Here is an 18016-nt window from a genome sequence, read left to right as displayed (position 1 = left end):
ATCCTGGTTGCCTCCCTGGGTTTGATGGCAGAGAATCAACTCTGGGCTCCAAAGCCTGTGATCTTGTGTGGGGCCTTTGTGTTTTGCTATTGCCCGGGCACCTGTGCAGGGACCAGGAGCCTGGTCTAGGTACTTGGCAAGCATGTCCACCCCTGCCCCAGGTTTAGGGGTCATTGGGCGAATGAGCAGATAGATTGCAGTGACTTTGAATGGTTCCCTGCCAAGGGCTCAGCTGGGATGGGGACCCAGCCCCTGAGCTGTCAGCCTGCCCAGTGCTGCATGAACAGGTTACAGGCTCCGGGCAGGAAGTGCATAACCCTGTTCCTCTTCCCACCTGCCCTCCCCCCCTCCCCACCCCAGGTGAGCGCCCCTTTCAGGATAGAGCGTGCACAGGAGCCACAGCCCCAGGACAACACCTTCACCTGCCCAATTAGCAGGGCTGTGGTGCCTGCCAGTGGAAAGCTGCTCCTCCCCGTACGGTTCAGCCCACAGACTGTTGGGGTACAGAGCGTGGACTACTTCAGTGTGGTACCTGCCGGGGGCCTCACACATGCTGTGCTGAAGGTGATGGGCTCCTGCAAAGGTATTGAGCCACCAAAAACACCCCCGGGTCATAGAATCACAGAGTCCTAGAGCTGTGGGGCTGTCAGGGAGCTGCAGGGTCACATCCAATCCAAGGCCTGCCCTGTCCAAATCAGTAGCCACAACGACACGGTCACCCCTGACACAGGCTCAGGCATTGTTCCCGTCCCTGCCCCAGGGAAAGCAGAGGGACCATGGCTGACAGTATCCTGCTGCTGCTAGGGGGGTTGGTGGGTGCTGGAGAGAGCCCAGGCCCAAGCTATGCCCTCACTGCAGAGGGAAGGGAAATCCCACAGTCTGGGGCAGGCTGAGCAGGAGGTAAATCCCTGCCTGCCCCTCCCCAAGGCAGCGTGGGGCTGAGCCTGAGCTCGGGGCAAGAGCCTCTAGCCAGGACCTTGCGGGGCTGAGTCCTAGCAGGAGCACTGGCACAACCTGGTCCCAGCCCATGGCCTGGGCTACAGCCAGCACTCAGCACCTCTGGGGGAGGCTTAAAAGGGTCTCCAGGCTCTTCGTCTCAGTACTGCAGGAAGGGGGCGGAGAGCAGTTCCTGACACTGACCTGCGCAGGACTCTGTGCCCTTATGGCCCTGGTAGGCTCTAGTACTGGCTTCCAGGCGTGGTGCTGCTGGCACTGCACAGCCAGTTGGGTGCTGAGAGGTGGGAGTGTGGGGTGGGCAGGAGCCGCCTGGCTTTCAGGTCCGGTCTCCAGCGTTGCCAGCCTGCAAGGAGCAATGTCAGGAGTGCTAAAAGCACCCTGCTGTGCCTTGGGTCCCAGCAGGCAGATGTGCCTGCCATGAGACAAGCCCCTCCTTGGCTGACAGGGCAGGGGTCTGGATAGCCCCAGTGTGAGAGACCCAATCTCCCCCGGGGGTGCTACTGCTGTTGCAGGGCCACTGGTCTGCCTGTCCCAGTCTGCCCTGGGTTTCAACTGGCTCCTCCTTGGGGAACGCTCTGCACAGAGCCTGGAGATCAGCAATATCTCAGATGTCCCAGCCCACTACCAGTTTGACCTGGACGGCAGGGACAGCGTCTTCTCTGTGGACCACCCCTGCGGGGTCCTGGAGGGCCAGGCCAGCATCAGCCTGACGGTGACCTTCCGGCCCAGCCATCCCATCATCTACCACCGCCGAGTGGCCTGCCTCGTCCATCACCAGGTACCAGGGCAGTACAGGAAGGGGCCGGTACTGGACAGGATAGGGAACACCTTGCTGCACCCCTGCTGGTCTCTAGGGTGGGAGGTGTGGCGGGCCAGTAGGGGGTGCTCCTGCACTGAGCCACTCACCTCACTGCGCCTTTCCACCTGCCAAGCGTGCCTCCATGGGGGCGCCTCACATCCAGCCAACCCCCTTCCTGGAGCACACCCGATAGCCTGGGGGTACTATTGCCACCACCCAGGGGTCTGGACTGTTTCTAAGCCCTGTCCCCCCTGGGGTACACAGGCCTTGTAGTTCTTGAGGTTGCTTGACCCACTGCAAAAACTTGGGTTGCTTCCTTTAACCTGAAGCACAAAAAGTAGCTTCCCTTAGTCAGCTGGACCAAAGGGGCACAGAGGCATGCCCTTCCCAACAAGTCCACCATGCTTGGTGCTGTGAAGAACTTTATTGGTTACAGAGGCGAGGCTTGGGGAAGAGTACAGGATAGAGAAGTATTACAGGATAACTCTAGAGCAAACAGGGTGGCTAACAGCCTTTGATCGCGCATCTACTTTACAGCAAGCTATATATCTGGACAGGTTTCAGCAATTTACTCACTTCATCATCTCAAGAGAGAGAGCTGCAGATGTTTCAGCTCCCGTGTCTTCATCGTGGCTGCTCTGCCCCACCCCTGGGCAGTCTTAGCATATATAGCTCTTTTTACATCACCCTTCCTTCTGGCTTCCCTTGATGTGTTCGACAGTGAAGTTGAACTCCTGAAGCTGCCAGGCCCATCCTTGAAGCTTGGCATTGGTGTTCTGCATTGTCCGCAGCCACTGAAGTGGGCACAGTCTGAGAGGACCGTGAATTGCTGTCCCCATAGATAGGACCTCAGCTTCATCAGTGCCCAGACAATTGTCAAACACTCCTTCTGAATTAAAGACAGGTTCTGCTCACTGGGAATTAACTTCTGGCTCAAGTAGACTACGGGGCATCATGTTCCTCCATGCTCTTTCAGGAGTACAGCTCCCAGTTCTGTGTCCAAGGCATCAGTGGCTACACAGAAGAGCTGATCACAGTTTGGCACCTTCAGGATTAGCTGTTTGACCAGGGGAGCTTTTAAGGTGTCAGAATCCTCTTGACACTCCAGTTTTCAGACTACTAGATCCAGGTTAGTTTTCTTTGTCAGCTCATGCAGGGGAGCTGCAGTTGCTCTAAAACCAGGGACAAATCTGTAGGATCCAGCCAGTCCAAGGAAGGCTCTGATCTGCTTCTTGGTTTGTGGGGTTGGCCTGTCTCTGATGGCTTCAATCTTGTCCCATGGGGGAGCAATTGGGCCCCCACCCACACAATGTCCTAAATATACAACTTCAAATAATGTCAACTGGCATTTCTGGGCTTTCATGGTAAGACCAGCCTGCTTGATCTTACCTAACACAGTTGTCAGATGAATCAGGTGCGATTTAAAGTCCTGACTGAAGATGGCAATGTCATTGATGTAAGCCACAGCAAACTGCTCACACCCTCATAACAGGTTATTAATCAGTCTCTGAAAAGATGCAGGAGAAATGCGTATACCGAAAGGTAAAACAGTAAACTCATACAGTCCCATGGATGTGGTAAAAGCAGATTTGGCTGTGGTGTCCGGGTCCAGTGCTATCTGCCAGAACCCTTTGGACAGATTGAGAGTGGAGATGAACTTGGCTGGGCCCAGGATATCAAGCAAAGAGTCTGTCCTGGGCATAGGGTAAGCATCGAGGGTGGTAATGGCGTTCAGCTTTCTGTAGTCCACACACAACCTGATAGTCCCATTCTGCTTCTGGACAAGTACCACAGGGCTGGCCCAGGGACTAATCAAAGGCCAGATTACCCCCAGCTTCAGCATCTCAACAAACTTATGCTTTATTTTTTGCATTGCATTGACTGCATAGGGTCTATATCGGATAGGGCAATGGCTGCCTGTGTTTATGGAGTGTACCTCCAGGTCTGTTTTACCTGGTTTGTTGGAGAACACTGTCTCAAAGTCCTTGAGTGCTGCACTCACCTATCCCTGTCCTGGGAGGGCAGATGATCTGGCAGGCGGAGCTCCTCTATTCCTGCCTCTCCTTCCTAAACGCCATACATGATCTGCTCCTCTGGGTCCTCAGGTGACCCTTTGACTGAGGAAAACCAAGATACAACATCACTTCTGCTAAAGTAGGGTTTAAGCATGTTTACATGTATCACTTTGGGCCTTTTGTTCGACTTGCTCCTGGTCCCTACATAAGTCACATCGTCCAGCCTGTCCAGGATGGTACGGGGACCTTTCCAAGCTGCGTGCAGTTTGTCTGTCTTCAGTGGCAAGAAAACCATGACTGTATCCCCTTGTTCAAAAGTACATAAGCAAGCCGTTTTATCATACCAGACACTCTGCTTCTCCTGGCCCTGGGCCAGGGAGTCTTGTGCCACCTTCATCATGTCAGTTAGCTTTTGACGAAAGCTTAGTACATACTCAACCACAGATGTTTTAGAGGAGGAGTTTTTCCCTTCCCACTCCTCTCGCACCAAATCAAGAGGACCCCTAACTCGCCTCCCAAACATCAACTCAAAGGGTGAGAACCCCATGGACTCCTGGGGCACCTCCCGGGAGGCAAAGAGCAAGTGCGGCAGTTTCTCATCCCAGTCGTTGGGGTTAGAGTCCACATAGGCCTTTAGCATCCCTTTCAAGGTCCCATTGAACCTTTCTACCAGCCCATTTGTCTGCAGGTGGGAGGCTGTGGTCTTGAGGTGTTTCACCCCACAGCACTCCCACAGGCACTTCATCACCTCTGCCAGAAAGTTTCCACCCTGGTCAGTCAGGATCTCGGAGGGGAAACCCAGCTGAAAGAAGATCTTGGTCAGGGCTTCAGCAACTACGGGTGCCTCTGTGCAGGTCAAGGCAACTGCCTCCGGGTACCGTGTGGCAAAATCCACTAGAGTCAGGATGTATTTCTTCCCTCTACGAGTCTTATGCCTCAGCGGGCCCAAAATGTCTATCCCCACTCGTTGGAAGGGTTGACCAATGATAGGGAGGGGCTGTAGGGGAGCCTTTCTCTTGTCCCCACTTTTGCCCGTCCGCTGGCATGTCTCACACAATCTGCAGTAGTCTTTCACATTCTGGGCTAGTCTGGGCCAATAAAAGTTTGCCTGCAGCTGCTGGTGAGTCCGATCTCTGCCCCTGTGGCCAGCACAAGGTAAATCGTGAGCCATAGAAAGCAATTGCTGCCTGAACTTAAGAGGTACCACGAGCTGGCGGCAGGGCTCCCAGGACTCAGCATGGCTCCTAGGCACCCACAACCTATACAGGAGTCCCTTATCCCAGATCACCTGTTCCCTCTTACCAGGGGTGAACTCTGTCTCTTGCTCCTGGGCCATCCGCCGGAGTTCCTCCAAGCTGGGGTCCACTAGAACCTCCTGTTTGAACTCCTCCTGCCTGGCTAAGCAATCAGCAGGGAGTTTGGGTACTCCTATAAGGCGCGCACTTTCATCCATGCGGATATCCTCCAACTTCTCCCCAAGAGTCTCTGTTTCCTCTGCCACTGACGGACTGGGCCCCGCCCTGGGGCTCTCACTTAACCCAACTTTAAGGTTGCCAGTTCCCCCAGGGACTGGCAAATGGTTGCAGCCGGAGGGAGTCTCTCCCTTCTCCTTTGCCTCTGCAGCCAATTGGGTGACCAGGCAGTGGGAGGTTTCCACTCTTCCTGCCTTAGCCTGCCTGCTTTGTTGAAGAATCACCATGTTACCATGGTAGGGTTCTAGGAAGTGGTCCACCTCCCTCTGCAGGTATTCGAGCTCCATAATATCGCGCCCCACCAGTATGGGGGCAGGAGCCTCTTCCAGCACTCCTAGTTCTATGCATATTGCACAGTCTCTCCACTGGATGGGGAGACGGGCTACTGGTACCTTGAATGACTGGGGTCCCATCCCTTGTAAGGTAAGGGTCCTCCCCGGGACTATATCTGAGGGCGAAACGAGGCTGGCTTTAATTAATGACACATTGGCCCCTGTGTTCATTTCCCCAATGAGGGTTCTCTCTCTTACCATTATCTCTGTCCGGTGGGCGGCCATCATCTCCTCTGGGTTTGTAATCCTGTAGCAACAGGTACGCCCTTCAGAGTGGCTTGGGTCTCCCTCCTCACTGCTTGCAGCTGTTGCATGGGTGACAGCTTGGTGGTGTTGCTTAGCTTTGGGCAGTTAGGCCTGAGGTGACCAGGCTCCCCACAGTTATAGCAACTCCTCTTCTCCAAATTGTGTGGCTTGACTGAATCTGGGGCTGCCCTGCACTCTGCAGGAGGTGGCCCCCTTTCCCATTTTGGGCCTGGCCCTCTCCTCCCCCTTTTTTGGAACCCCTTCTGTTCCTTCCCAAAGGAGGGAAGCCTTTTGTCCTGCCCCTCTCGATTTAGCAACAACTGATGCGCAATTTCAGCGGCCTCTAGGATTGTTTTGGGTTCCCTGTCCTTGACTAGGGGTCTAATCTCCCTTGGGTATCGGTAATAGAATTGCTCCAGCGCTATGAGGTCCAGCACCTGCTCTCTGGTGGTAGCTTTGGCTCTGTCTGCCCATTTAAGGAGCGAGTCCCACAACCGGGCCCCAAAATCGTACATTGACTTTTCCGGCTGTGGGGTGGCATTAGAGAATTTTTTCCGATAATAATCCGGTCCTAACCCAAACCTTACATTCACAGCCTGTTTAAAGGCTTCATAATCGTCCATTGACTCAATGGGCAGGCTGTTCAAGACAAGGGACAGTTTTCCCGTTACATGTGTAGGAAGATGTCTCATGAACTCATCTTTTCCCAGCTTCCACCGGCGCGCTTGTTTTTCAAAGATACTTAGGAACACTTCTGGATCATCTCCATCTGTGTAGTGAGGGAAGACTGGGGTGCTCTGTCTGTAGGGTACGTCCTGCACCTGCTGAGTCGGATCAATCGGGATGCCAGCGTCTTGCTGCTTCTGAATTAGGTCAAGCGCACACTCGTGCCTGAGCCTTGCCTCTTTGGCTTCATACTCACGCTGTGCTGCCTTCTCCACCAGCTCCATCCTCTCCACCTCTAGCACATGCCTGCACGGGGCCTCCTGAGCTAGCTGCAGCTGGTACTTCCAGAGGTCCCACTTGGAGGTGATCCCTCGGCAGTTGCTGATTGGAAGCGTGGAGGAGATGTTGAGGCCTGATCATTATTACACAGGATCTTAATCAGGTCTTCTTTCTTTTGCTCCTTCCTCACTGAAAGGCCTCTCTCAATTCGACCACAGTCATGTGGTCATACTTGTCAGCCATCCTAGCTAGCTACTCTGTCCAGTTGACCCGATGCCGAATTAAGGATTGTTTGCTCAAGGGTTTTCAGTGACTGTACTTCCTTTCCCCAAATTATGCCTTCTAGACAGCAGGCTGTGGGCTCCCACGGCAACCACCATGTGTGTAGGCCAGTAGGGGGTGCTCCTGCACTGAGCCACCCACCTCACTGCATCTGTCCACCTGCCAAGCTACTACGAGTGCCTCCCTGGGGGCGCCTCATGTCCAGCCACCCCCCTTCCTGGAGTACACGCACAAGCCTGGGGGTACTGTTGCCACCACCCAGGGGTCTGGACTGTTTCTAAACCCTGTCCCCCCTGGGATACGCAGGACTTGTAGTCCTTGAGGGTGCTTGACCCACTGCAAAAGCTTGGGGTGTTTCCTCTAGCCTGAAGCACAAAAAGTAGCTTCCCTTAGTTAGCCGGACCAAGGGGGCACAGAGGCATGCCTTTCCCAACAAGTCCACCACGCTTGGTACCGTGAAGAACTTTGTTGGTTACAGAGGGAAGGCTTGGGGAAGAGTACAGGATAGAGGAGTATTACAGGATAACTCTAGAGCAAACAGGGTGGCTAGCAGCCTTTGAGCACGCGTCTACTTTACAGCTATATACAACTAAGCTATATATCTAGATAGGTTCCAGCCGTTTACTCACTTCAGCATCTTGCGAGAGAGCTGCATTGTGTCTTCATCATGGCTGCTCTGTCCAACCCCCTGGGCAGTCTTAGCTTATATAGGTCTTTTGATATCACCTTTGGGGGCCCAATGAAGGCCAGCAGTTGTTGGCTGGTGGCCAACCAATTTGAAATGCATCATCACTACCTGGTGGAGTGGTAGGGGCTACTGGCCCTGCCCCCCAGGCCATGAGGTCCCTGCTTAGAACAATAGAGAGTTTTTAAGCCTCCACCCTCCTACCTGTCCTCAGGCACTCGGCAGAGTTGATAGACCAGTAAGGGGACAATGCCAAGGAGAGAAAAAAAAAGTGGTGAAAGGGAGGAGCTGGGATGGAATCCTCCATAGCGGGGTGACTGCTGAGGGGCAGAGACTGGCTTCCTCCATGTCAACTGGTTGCAGCTGGTGTTTGGCAAACCAGACACCCATTTAACAAGCTTGATCCCCTTCCACACCACTTGGCTGCCTGATATGTGCAGCATGTGGGGACCAAGACTTGTGGGTACCCCGTGTGCTGCCTGGGCTACCCACACTTGAATTACCTGTTAGCACTCAGGAAAAAGCAGTCCTTGGAGGAAAGGGGCACGGGGAGCTCTGGAGCAGGAAGTGAGGGGCACAGCCTCTGCACCAGACTTGCCTGGACCCTCAATGCGGGAGGCTTCCAGGGAGAGAGGAACTGGGGATAGAAACTCTGGTCTTTCCCAGGTCACTCTCCCTTCCAGCCTCTGGATGCAAGAGAAGGGGACAAGATGGACCTGGGTCTGACCCAGTGAATGGCTGTTCTTATGTTCTTGTTCCTATGCCTGCACTTCCATCTGGGCTTGCAGCCATCCCCTGCTGCCAAGTTGGGATCTCCTGTGGTTGGGCCAGGATAGTACAAGCCTGGGCTGCAGAGCCCTACCAGTGGGATAGGGGGAGTGAGGGATAGACAAGGGGCCCAGCTTTACCACACTTCAGCCGGGCCCCAGTAGCTGCCCAGGCAGCAAGGAGAGGCTTCCCCATGGCAGCTTGGCCTGCAGTGGAATTGAGGGAGCCACAGGGACTGAGGTACCACTGACTTGGGGGGCAAGAGCATGCATGGACTGGCACCTGGAAGGCAGGGGAGAGGCTGGCAGAAGGAAGCCTGTGCCCTGCACACCCCAGGAGCTGTTAATGAGTCCATACCCTAGGGGAGGGAAAGAGCAGGCACCTGAACCTCATGCTAGCTGCTGTCCATGCCCCTCTCCCAGAGCTACAGGGCCGCATCTAGAGAGGCTAGAAATGGTGGGGGAAGCCTAAGGGGCTGTGCAGCCCAGGAGGGCAGTGAGAAGTGGCCGCATCCTGCAGACATTCCCTATCCCCCCAGGACCCACTGTTCCTCGATCTGTTTGGAACCTGCCACTCGGACACGGCCAAGCCGCCCGTCCTGGGGCCACAGCACCTGGCGTGGTACAGGACCCACGTGGCCAGGGGCTTGACCTTCTATCCCCCTGACATCCTGGGTACCATGCTGCGAGAGGGCAAGCTGCAGGTGGACCACAGCAAGGCGCTCCGGCTTCCGCCCCAGGTATGTGCCTTAGTGTCAGACAGTGCATGCAGCCCACGCTGGCACTGGGTGTCTGGGCCCGTTAGTGCCAGCTCTGGGCTTTGCTGGTTGCCCCCTGCCCTCCCCTTTCTGCTACATTTGTCAGGGGGTTTGCAAGCCTACCCCAGAAGTGCTGGGTGCTGGCTACAGCCCAGGCTGGGGCTGTGTCTGGGCTGTGCCAGTGCTCCTGCTGGGACTCAGCCCTGCGGGGTCCTGGCTGCAGGCTCTTGCCCCCCACTTAAGCTCAGCCCCACGCTCCCTGGCAGGGGGCAGGTAGGGATTTTCCCCTGCTCAGCCTGGCCTGGCCGGGGGGGTTCCCCTCCCTCTGCATCAGGGGCACAGGCTAGACCTGGGCTCTCTCCAGTGCCCACCAACACCCCTGGCAGCAGCAGGATGTTGGCGGCTGCAGACCCCTGTATCCCGGGGCAGGGGTGATGCCCAGAGTTGCATCAGGGGCAAAGGTGTTGTGCGGCCCCAAGGTTACACATGGGGTTTGTCTGGGCTGTTTTGGACAGCGTTGATCCTGCCTTGGGCAGCACTTGGGCCCAATGTGACTTCCAGTGGTCCCTTCCAGACCTACTTCTCTGTGATTCCTGTGGCCATGTGCTTGGGTCTGCTTTGGCTTCAATCACATGTTGGAATTTGGGAAGGAAAAAGGAACCTACATGGAATGCAGGCACCGCTGGGAGCCAGAGTGCTTCCTGGGAGGTCTCTGGGCTGGGCCAAGCTGACACCAGGCCCCAAGACCCCTTTCTGCCCCAGAGCTTCACTTCCTCCTTGCAGGCCCCCAGGGACAGCTCCCTGGAGACCTATGCACCCGTGGACACCATGACTGAGTACCTCCATGATGGCATGAGCAGCGACTTGTCCACGTTCCCTCCTCACGTCAGCGTCAGCATCCAGGAATTTGATTTCGGGTGCTGCCTGCCGCCCCGTGGTGCCCAGCCCCTCCCGCTCTGCATCACCAACCACACCAAGGGCACAGTCACAGTGGCCTGGACACAACGCCCCGAGCGTCCCTTCCAGGTGGCCCCAACCACATGCGACATCCCGCCCCTCAAGTCTACTGCCTTCCGTGTCACCTTCCAGCCTCCACAACCCAACGCCCTGTATGCCGCCGAACTGGAGGGCTTTGCCATCTACAAGGTCAGTGAAGATAGCCAGGGTCTGATCTGAGCATGGCACCGGGAGCAACAGAGCCCGGGGTCCACGTAACTTGGTTTTCTGAAGCACTCAGGGGCTGGGGGGGTTCCCAGCCAGCCTCCTCCCTGCTGATGCTCTCTGTGGTCAGGCTGCCTGCGTCTGTCTGCTCTCAGAGGCCATTGCCTGCAACCAGCCTCCAGGAGCTCGGGTGTGATGCAGAGAGAATGACTTGAGTTCCAACTCCGCAACTCCCTGTTTCTTTTATCAGGCCATCCAGTCGCTGGTGATGCCTGCTACTCCCAGGGTTATTTGTGGTGTCTTAGCTTGACTACAGCCTGGCACAGCTGAAACCCCTCTGCTCAATGCAGCTCCAAAGCAGGGGGCAAGGTGGAGGGCAGGGGGCCTGGCGCACCACTGCTTGGCCTGGTTGGGCTATATTTAAATGATGTTTTGTCACAGGAGACTGCCTTTCGTCATCTTAACAAGTGTCCTAATGGGGATGGTGCCCTCAGACAGCCTCTGGGAGCAGCCAGAAAGCACTGCATGGGTCAAACACAATCACTGCCAGTCCCTCACCACCTCTTCTCTGCCCTCCCATCATTCAGGGTTTAGCAATTGTTAGTGCCTGAGAGGAACATAGCCTCCTGCCCTGCTCAGCGTAGGAGCCAACTGCCATTACAGGCAGGCTCAGCCCTCCAGCAGGTAGTTTTTTGCTTCCCATGTTCTCTGAAGCCCAGGACAAGTGTTTTGTGCCATGCTGGGCAGCGGGTCAGGGCTGGAGGATGAGGGTACAGTAGAGTGTGTCCCTACCACCCAGCTCCTTGTATGTCACATGCCTGCAACACACTGTCCTGCCTGATGCCACGTTTCCTTGGCCCCCAGGTGCTAAGACATTACAGCAATGTGGAGGAGGATGTTACCCTCTGCCCATCCTGGTGCTTGACGCTCAGGCTACAGGCCCACACCTTCGAGCCGGGGCAGCAGCACTTCATCCCTGCGTACATCCTGGATGCCCCCCAGGTGAGAGAGCTGGAGGCCCTGGGGGCTAGCTGTGAGCCCCAACAGGAGAGCCCAGCATGGGGCAAGTTTGAGATCTCCCGGTACCTGGAGTTTTAGCCCTTCATCCTGGCAGCTGGGGGTCTGTCCTGTCAGGAGGGGATGCTGCTGGGGTTCCCTCCTGCTGTGGAAGCTGGGTAGCTGCCAGTAAGGCCAGTATGGTCTGCCGCTCTCCCCAGTACCCTCTGCAGGCTCCATCTGCTCCATGGGGGTCCCAAGGGCCACTGGTGGCACCAGTGTTGTGCAGGCTGAGGGAGCTTGTAAGGTAAAGTGAGTATCTCCAGCTCCTCCAGGAGTGGGGTCCTGGAGGGTCCATCTGACCCTGCTCCCTGCTCTGCTGAGGGTTCTGGCTGCTCAGGGAAGAGCCTCTTGCAAAGCCAGAGAAGCCCCCACTGGCTCTGGGCCCGTGATAGGCCAGCAGCACTGGTCACCTGCCAGGACCAGCAGTGCTGTGTCTCACAGCTGCCTGTCTCGGACCTCAGGGGGAGGCACCGGGCAGGCCCAGCCCATGAAGCCCACCTCAGCCGCTCACACCAGGCACTGATAGTGGGTCACAGAGCTGCCCTGTGGTTCCAGAACAGTTCTCGGGCTCTCTCCTCAGGGGCACTGATGAATGTAAGATACATCAGAGCTGCCATTTCCTGGGTGATACCCTAGGTCCATCTTGCCCCGTCTCCTGTGTCACATGGCAGCAGAGAGCAGAGCTGGAAGGGAGAGTGCTTGGGTCTGAGCAGGGTTTTCCCCTGTTCCTCTTCCCCTTGCAGCCTCCAGCACTGAGGGTCCTGGCAGGTCTGGTGCAGAGCCCATGCCCCTTGCTCCCTGCTCCAGAGCTCCCCATGCTCCTTTCCAGTGCAGTGCAAACCCTGCTCCTGTCCCCCTCCAGTGTCTCTCCTGGATTGCCCAAGCCTGGCCTCATGAGTCTTTTCTCCTAGGGAACACCGCCATAGCCTCCTTGTTGCCTTGCTTTGCACCTTCTCTAGCTCTTCTCTTTCCTTCTGGAGATGCGAGGACCAGAAATGAGAATGGCAGGTGCCCAGCCCAGGCTCTGGTCGGGGCTCTCTGCTTGCGTTGGCTTCCACCCCAAGCTCACCCCATCTTGCTGGCTTCCCCTCAGGCCTTCCCTGTGGTGGATGTGGGCACCAGTACCTATCGCACCGCGCTGCTCCAGAACACCGGACCTTCACCTATCACCTTCACCATGGACGCAGACTCCTGCCCCTCTGTCACAGTCAAGCCCCACTCAGGATACATAGCCCCTGGAGCCTGCCAGATCTTCCTCTTCTCCACGCAGCCCATGGATGCCACCCCCCAGCAGCACAAGCTGGCCTTGCAGCTGAATGCCTGCCCCCAGTACACCCAGGTAGGTGCCAGAAGGGCTTCCTCCCCTGGAACACTACTCTCTCCCTTCCAGGCACCCTGCGTGGAGGCCCTGGGTGTTGCTCTCATGAGGTCATCTTGATCCTTCTGGAAGGAAGAGCTTGAATGGTTACAGTCTCCCTCCCTTGCGGGGGATCGGTGCATCATTTCAGACAGACTTCATAGGTGCCCTTGGGGCCAGAACCTCTTCCTCCTCTGTCTGTCCCACTCCAAGCTGTAGCGAGAGCTCTCCTGGATGGCTCAGCCCAGGCTTGGCCCTGCTTGCTCCCGGGTGCCCTTGGGAGCTGCCTGTGGGTGGATCAGGGATTTTGAAAACGGGAGTGGTGCCTTATCACATACGTCACAACCCTGTTTTCTCCAGTTAAAGAGGAACTAGAAGCTTTATGAATGTGCCGGGGACTGGCACTGCAGAGTTCAGTTTTAAGATCAAAGCAAAAACAAATATCACTGTTGGCACATGCACTCATTGTGGTAGGGTGTCATAGTTTCATAGTAGCTGGGGTCAGAAGGGACCTGAACAGATCATCTAGCCTGACCCCCTGCCACAGGCAGAAATGAATGTTAGGTTCACAAGACCCCAGACAGGTAATCATCTAACATCTTTGTGAATTTACCCAAGGTAGGAGCGAGGACCACTTCCCTAGGAAGTTGGTTCTAGATTCTGGCCACCTTAACCATAAAATATTGCCTCCTGATCTCTAACCTAAGCCTGTTCTCCATCAGCTTATTACCATTGTTCCTCATCACCCCAGGTGGTGCTGGGGAGAAAAGGGCTCCACCTAATTGCTGATGATCTCCCCTGAGGAGTTTGTAGGCAGCCACCAGGTCCCCCCTCAGCCTCCTCTTGCCGAGGCTGAACAGGTTCAGGTCCCGCAGTTCTCCTCGTAGGGCCTGTCCTGCTGCCCTCTCACCAAGCGGGTGACCCTACTCTGGACCCTCTCCAGGCTGCCCACATCCCTCCGGAAGTGCGGCGCCCAGAACTGGATGCAGTACTCCAGCTGCGGCCTGACCAGTGTCACATAGAGGGGGAGGATCACCTCTCTGGACCGGCTGGAGATGCACCTTTGGATGCATGACAAGGTGCAGCTGGCCTTGCTGGCTGCGGTCTGGCATTGGCAGCTCATGTTCATCTTGGAGTCAATAATGACTCCAAGATCCCGGTCTGCCTCTGTGCTTTCAAGCTGGGAGCTCCCCAGCCTGTCTGCGTGCTGCGGACTCCTCCCCAGGTGCAGCACCCTGCATTTGCCTATGTTGAACCCCACCCTAGTCTCGTCTGCCCATTTTTGTAGTCTGTCTAAATCTAGTTGCAGCCTCTCTCCCTTCAAGTGTGCCCACCTCGCCCCATATCTTAGTGTCATCAGCAAACTTGGACAGCTGCTTTCTACCCCCTCATCCAAGTCGCTGATGAAGATGTTGAACAGCGCGGGCCAGAGGACTGAGCCCTGGGGGACCCCACTGCTCACATCTTGCCAGGTTGAGTACAACCCATCCACCACAACTCTCTGGGTGCACCCCATCAGCCAGTTTTTTACCCATCCAACTGTGCAGGCATCAATGCCACAGTTGCTTAGTTTATTGATGAGGATGGGTGAGAAACCCTGTCAAGGGCCTTCCTAAAGTCTAGAAAGACTGTCCATGGCAACACCATCATCCAAGGATTTAGTTACCTGGTTATAAAAGGCAACCAGGTTGGTCAGGCAGGACCTGCCTTTGATGAACCTGTGCTGATTGCCCCTGAGCATGATCTCCCCTGCTGCCCCCCACAGATGTGATCCTTGATGATCCTCTCCAAGATCTTCCCAAAGACGTGGGTTGGCTCTGGTAGGGTTGCTGGTAGTTTTATGGAGAGTTTAGATGGTGGGTTTGTCTGGGATAGTCTGGAAAGGGCTGATCCTGCCTCGGGCAGGGCCTGGACCTGATGTGACCCCGTAGGTCCCTGCCAGCCCCCTGGCTCTAGGATTATACATAGTTAAAAAAAATCAACAAACTAGGGAAAAAATAGTCAAAAGAACCCAGAGATCTAGTGCTATTAGTCCCCTAATCAGATTCATAACACAACATCTCCTTCTTGAGCATCTTGCCAGTGCATCTGATACTTCACTGTCAGTCATTTCTACACTTGAGTTCATATGATCACATCTGAGCAAAGGTTTTCAGTTAAAGCCAAAAGCAGTCTGCAGGGCTGGGAAGTAGAAGTGATGTTCCCAGGCCAGGCTGATGTGTCCCAAGCCAGGCTGACAGACGGCAGCACGGCAGAGGGAAGGATGGTTTGAGCAGTGGAACATTAAGACTTTTAGAAAGGAGTAGGGGTTGTTCATACCTGTAGAGTGGAGAGAGATTAGCAGGAATCAGAGGCATGATATTGAGCCATGAAGTTGATTGACTCCCTGGATAGAAATGCCACTCCCTCTGCAAGCAGCTGGAGTTAAAGCTACAGGGGAGAAGGAACTGAGGGGAGGGAGGGGCAGCTGCACCCCTTGGATCTGCTCCTGGAGGTGCTGCAGCCTCAGTGCCCAGCTAACACCCCCTCTTTCATAGATTTCATAGATTTTCATAGACATTAGGGCTGGAAGGGACCTCGGGAGATCATCGAGTCCAGCCCCCTGCCCAAAGGGCAGGAAGTCAGCTGGGGTCATAGGATCCCAGCAAGATAAGCATCCAATTTACTCTTGAAGGTGTTCAATGTAGGTGCTTGAACCACCTCCGCTGGCAGACTGCTCCAGACCTTGGGGGCTCGGACAGTAAAGAAATTCTTCCTTATGTCCAGCCTGAAACGGTCTTGTAGAAGTTTGTGACCATTCAACCTCGTCATCCCTTGGGGCGCTCTGGTGAACAGACGTTCTCCCAGATCCTGGTGGTCACCCCTGATAAACTTATAGGTGGCCATCAGATCACCCCTGAGCCTACGCTTTTCCAGGCTAAAGAGTCCCATGTCTCTCAGCCTGTCATCGTAAGATCTGTTTTCCTGACCTCTAATCATGCACGTGGCTCTCCTTATAGTTTCATAGTTTCATAGTAGCTAGAGTCGGAAGGGACCTAGGTAGATCATCTAGTCCGACCCCCTGCCTTGGCAGGAAAGAGCACCGGGGTCAGATGACCCCGGCAAGGTGCTCATCTAACTTCCTTTTAAAAATCCCCAGGCTAGGAGCCTGCACCACTTCCCCTGGAAGCCGGTTCCAGGCCCTAGCCGCCCTGACTGTGAAGTAGCGCCTCCTAATATCTAATCTAAACCTACCCTCCGCCAGCTTGTGATCGTTATTCCTGGTCACTCCTGGCAGCGCACGGGGGAACAGGGACTCCCCCAATACCTGCTGATCCCCCCTGACCAGTTTGTAGCAGGCCACAAGGTCCCCCCTTAACCTTCTCTTGTGGAGGCTAAACAGGTTCAGGTCCCGTAGCCTCTCCTCATAAGGCCTGCCCTGCTGACCCCTGATCATACGAGTGGCCCTCCTCTGGACTCTTTCCATATCGTCCACGTCCCTCTTGAAGTGTGGCGCCCAGAACTGGACGCAATACTCCAGCTGCGGCCTGACCAGTGCCGCACAGAGGGGCAGGATCACCTCCCTGGACCTGCTCGAGATGCATCTGTGGATGCATGACAGGGTACGGTTGGCCTTCTTGACTGCCTCCCCACACTGCCGGCCCATGTTCATCGTGGAGTCAATGACGACTCCAAGATCCTTTTCCGCCTCCGTGCTGGCAAGAGGGGAGTTCCCCAACCTGTAAGTGTGGTGCCGGTTCTTCCTCCCCATGTGCAACACCTTGCACTTATCAGTGTTAAACCCCATCCTATTCTCATCCGCCCACCGTTGCAACCTGTCAAGGTCAGCTTGTAGCCTATTGCACCCTTCTAGTGCACCCACATCCCCCCACATCTTAGTGTCATCAGCAACTTGAACAGGGTGCTTTCTACCCCCTCATCCAAGTCACTGATGAAGATGTTGAACAGTGCGGGCCTGAGGACCGAGCCCTGCGGGACCCCACTGCCCACGTCCTTCCAGGTCGAGAAGAACCCATCCACTACCACCCTCTGGGTGCGGCCCTCTAACCAGTTGGCGACCCATTTGACCGTGTGGGCATCGACACCACAGTCTCCCAGCTTTTTGATGAGGACAGGGTGAGAGACAGTGTCGAAAGCCTTCCGGAAGTCCAGAAAGACTACATCCACAGCAACCCCTGCGTCTAATGATTTGGTGACCTGATCGTAAAAGGCCACCAGGTTGGTCTGACAAGACCTGCCACTGATGAACCCATGTTGGTTGCCCCTGAGCATGCATTCCCCGGCAAGGCCCTCCTGGATGTGTGCCAGGAGAATGTTTTCAAAGAGCTTACCCGGGATTGAGGTAAGACTAACTGGCCTGTAATTTCCCGGGTCCTCTTTTTTTCCCTTTTTGAAGATAGGGACCACATTGGCCCTCTTCCAGTCCTCAGGCACCTCACCAGAGCACCACGAGTGCTCATAGAGCCGCGCCAGGGGTCCCGCAATGACCTCGGCCAGTTCCTGTAGAGCCCTAGGGTGAAGATCGTCCGGACCAGCGGACTTGAACATGTCCAGCCTCTCCAGAAGTACCCTAAATAACTCCTCGCTAACCCCTGGCCCAGGCGTGTCTCTCCCGGGGCCCGAGCGGGGCCCAGCAGGGAGGTGGCTGGACTGGTCCCTACTTAGGAAGACAGAGGCAAAGAAATCGTTAAATATGTTAGCTTTGTCATCTGGCATGACGTCTAAGTTGCCCATCGTGTCCTGCAGGGGCCCCACATTACCCGGGACCCTCTTTTTACCCCTTATGTATTTGAAGAAGGACTTCTTATTGTCCTTAATCCGGGAAGCTAGTCCTATCTCCATCTCTGCCTTGGCCCTCCTGACTGCCCCCCTACATCCTCGGGCGACTGTAACATAGTCCTTCTTGGTGATGACCCCATCCCTCCATTGGGTGTATGCCTCCCTTTTAGCAAGGAGACATTCCCGGATGCTCCTAGTGAGCCATGGGGGTTTATGTGCCCTCCTGCTCCCTTTAACCCTTGTTGGGATGACCTCCCTTTGGGCATGGAGGATCGTCTCCTTAAGGAGCAACCACTCACCTTGGACATCTGGCTCCCTTCCCGTCTGGGTCCTCAGCGCTTCCCCAACGATCCTCCTTAGCTTGTTGAAGTCAGCCCTCCTAAAGTCTAGGGCTGTTGCCTT

The 18016-nt window shown here is 55.5% G+C and overlaps 1 protein-coding gene across 1 annotated transcript in view; it reads left to right on the top strand.

The window, feature by feature from the left end:
* Nucleotides 1–18016, top strand: part of CFAP65 (cilia and flagella associated protein 65) — a 45840-nt gene that overhangs the window by 3108 nt on the left and 24716 nt on the right. Inside the window, exons 7-12 of the mRNA XM_090046176.1 lie at nucleotides 361–583; nucleotides 1470–1735; nucleotides 9040–9240; nucleotides 10042–10404; nucleotides 11284–11421; nucleotides 12572–12817. Of these exons, the coding sequence (XP_089902302.1) occupies nucleotides 361–583; nucleotides 1470–1735; nucleotides 9040–9240; nucleotides 10042–10404; nucleotides 11284–11421; nucleotides 12572–12817 (1437 nt within the window). The remainder of the gene's footprint in view (nucleotides 1–360; nucleotides 584–1469; nucleotides 1736–9039; nucleotides 9241–10041; nucleotides 10405–11283; nucleotides 11422–12571; nucleotides 12818–18016) is intronic.

This window comes from Crocodylus siamensis, chromosome 4, assembly GCF_052110815.1.
Source record: "Crocodylus siamensis isolate JL-2025a chromosome 4, ASM5211081v1, whole genome shotgun sequence".
In the NCBI taxonomy this organism is placed as follows: domain Eukaryota; kingdom Metazoa; phylum Chordata; order Crocodylia; family Crocodylidae; genus Crocodylus; species Crocodylus siamensis.
The sequence above is the reverse complement of the archived record's forward strand: the minus strand, read 5'-3'. Positions and strand labels throughout refer to the sequence as shown.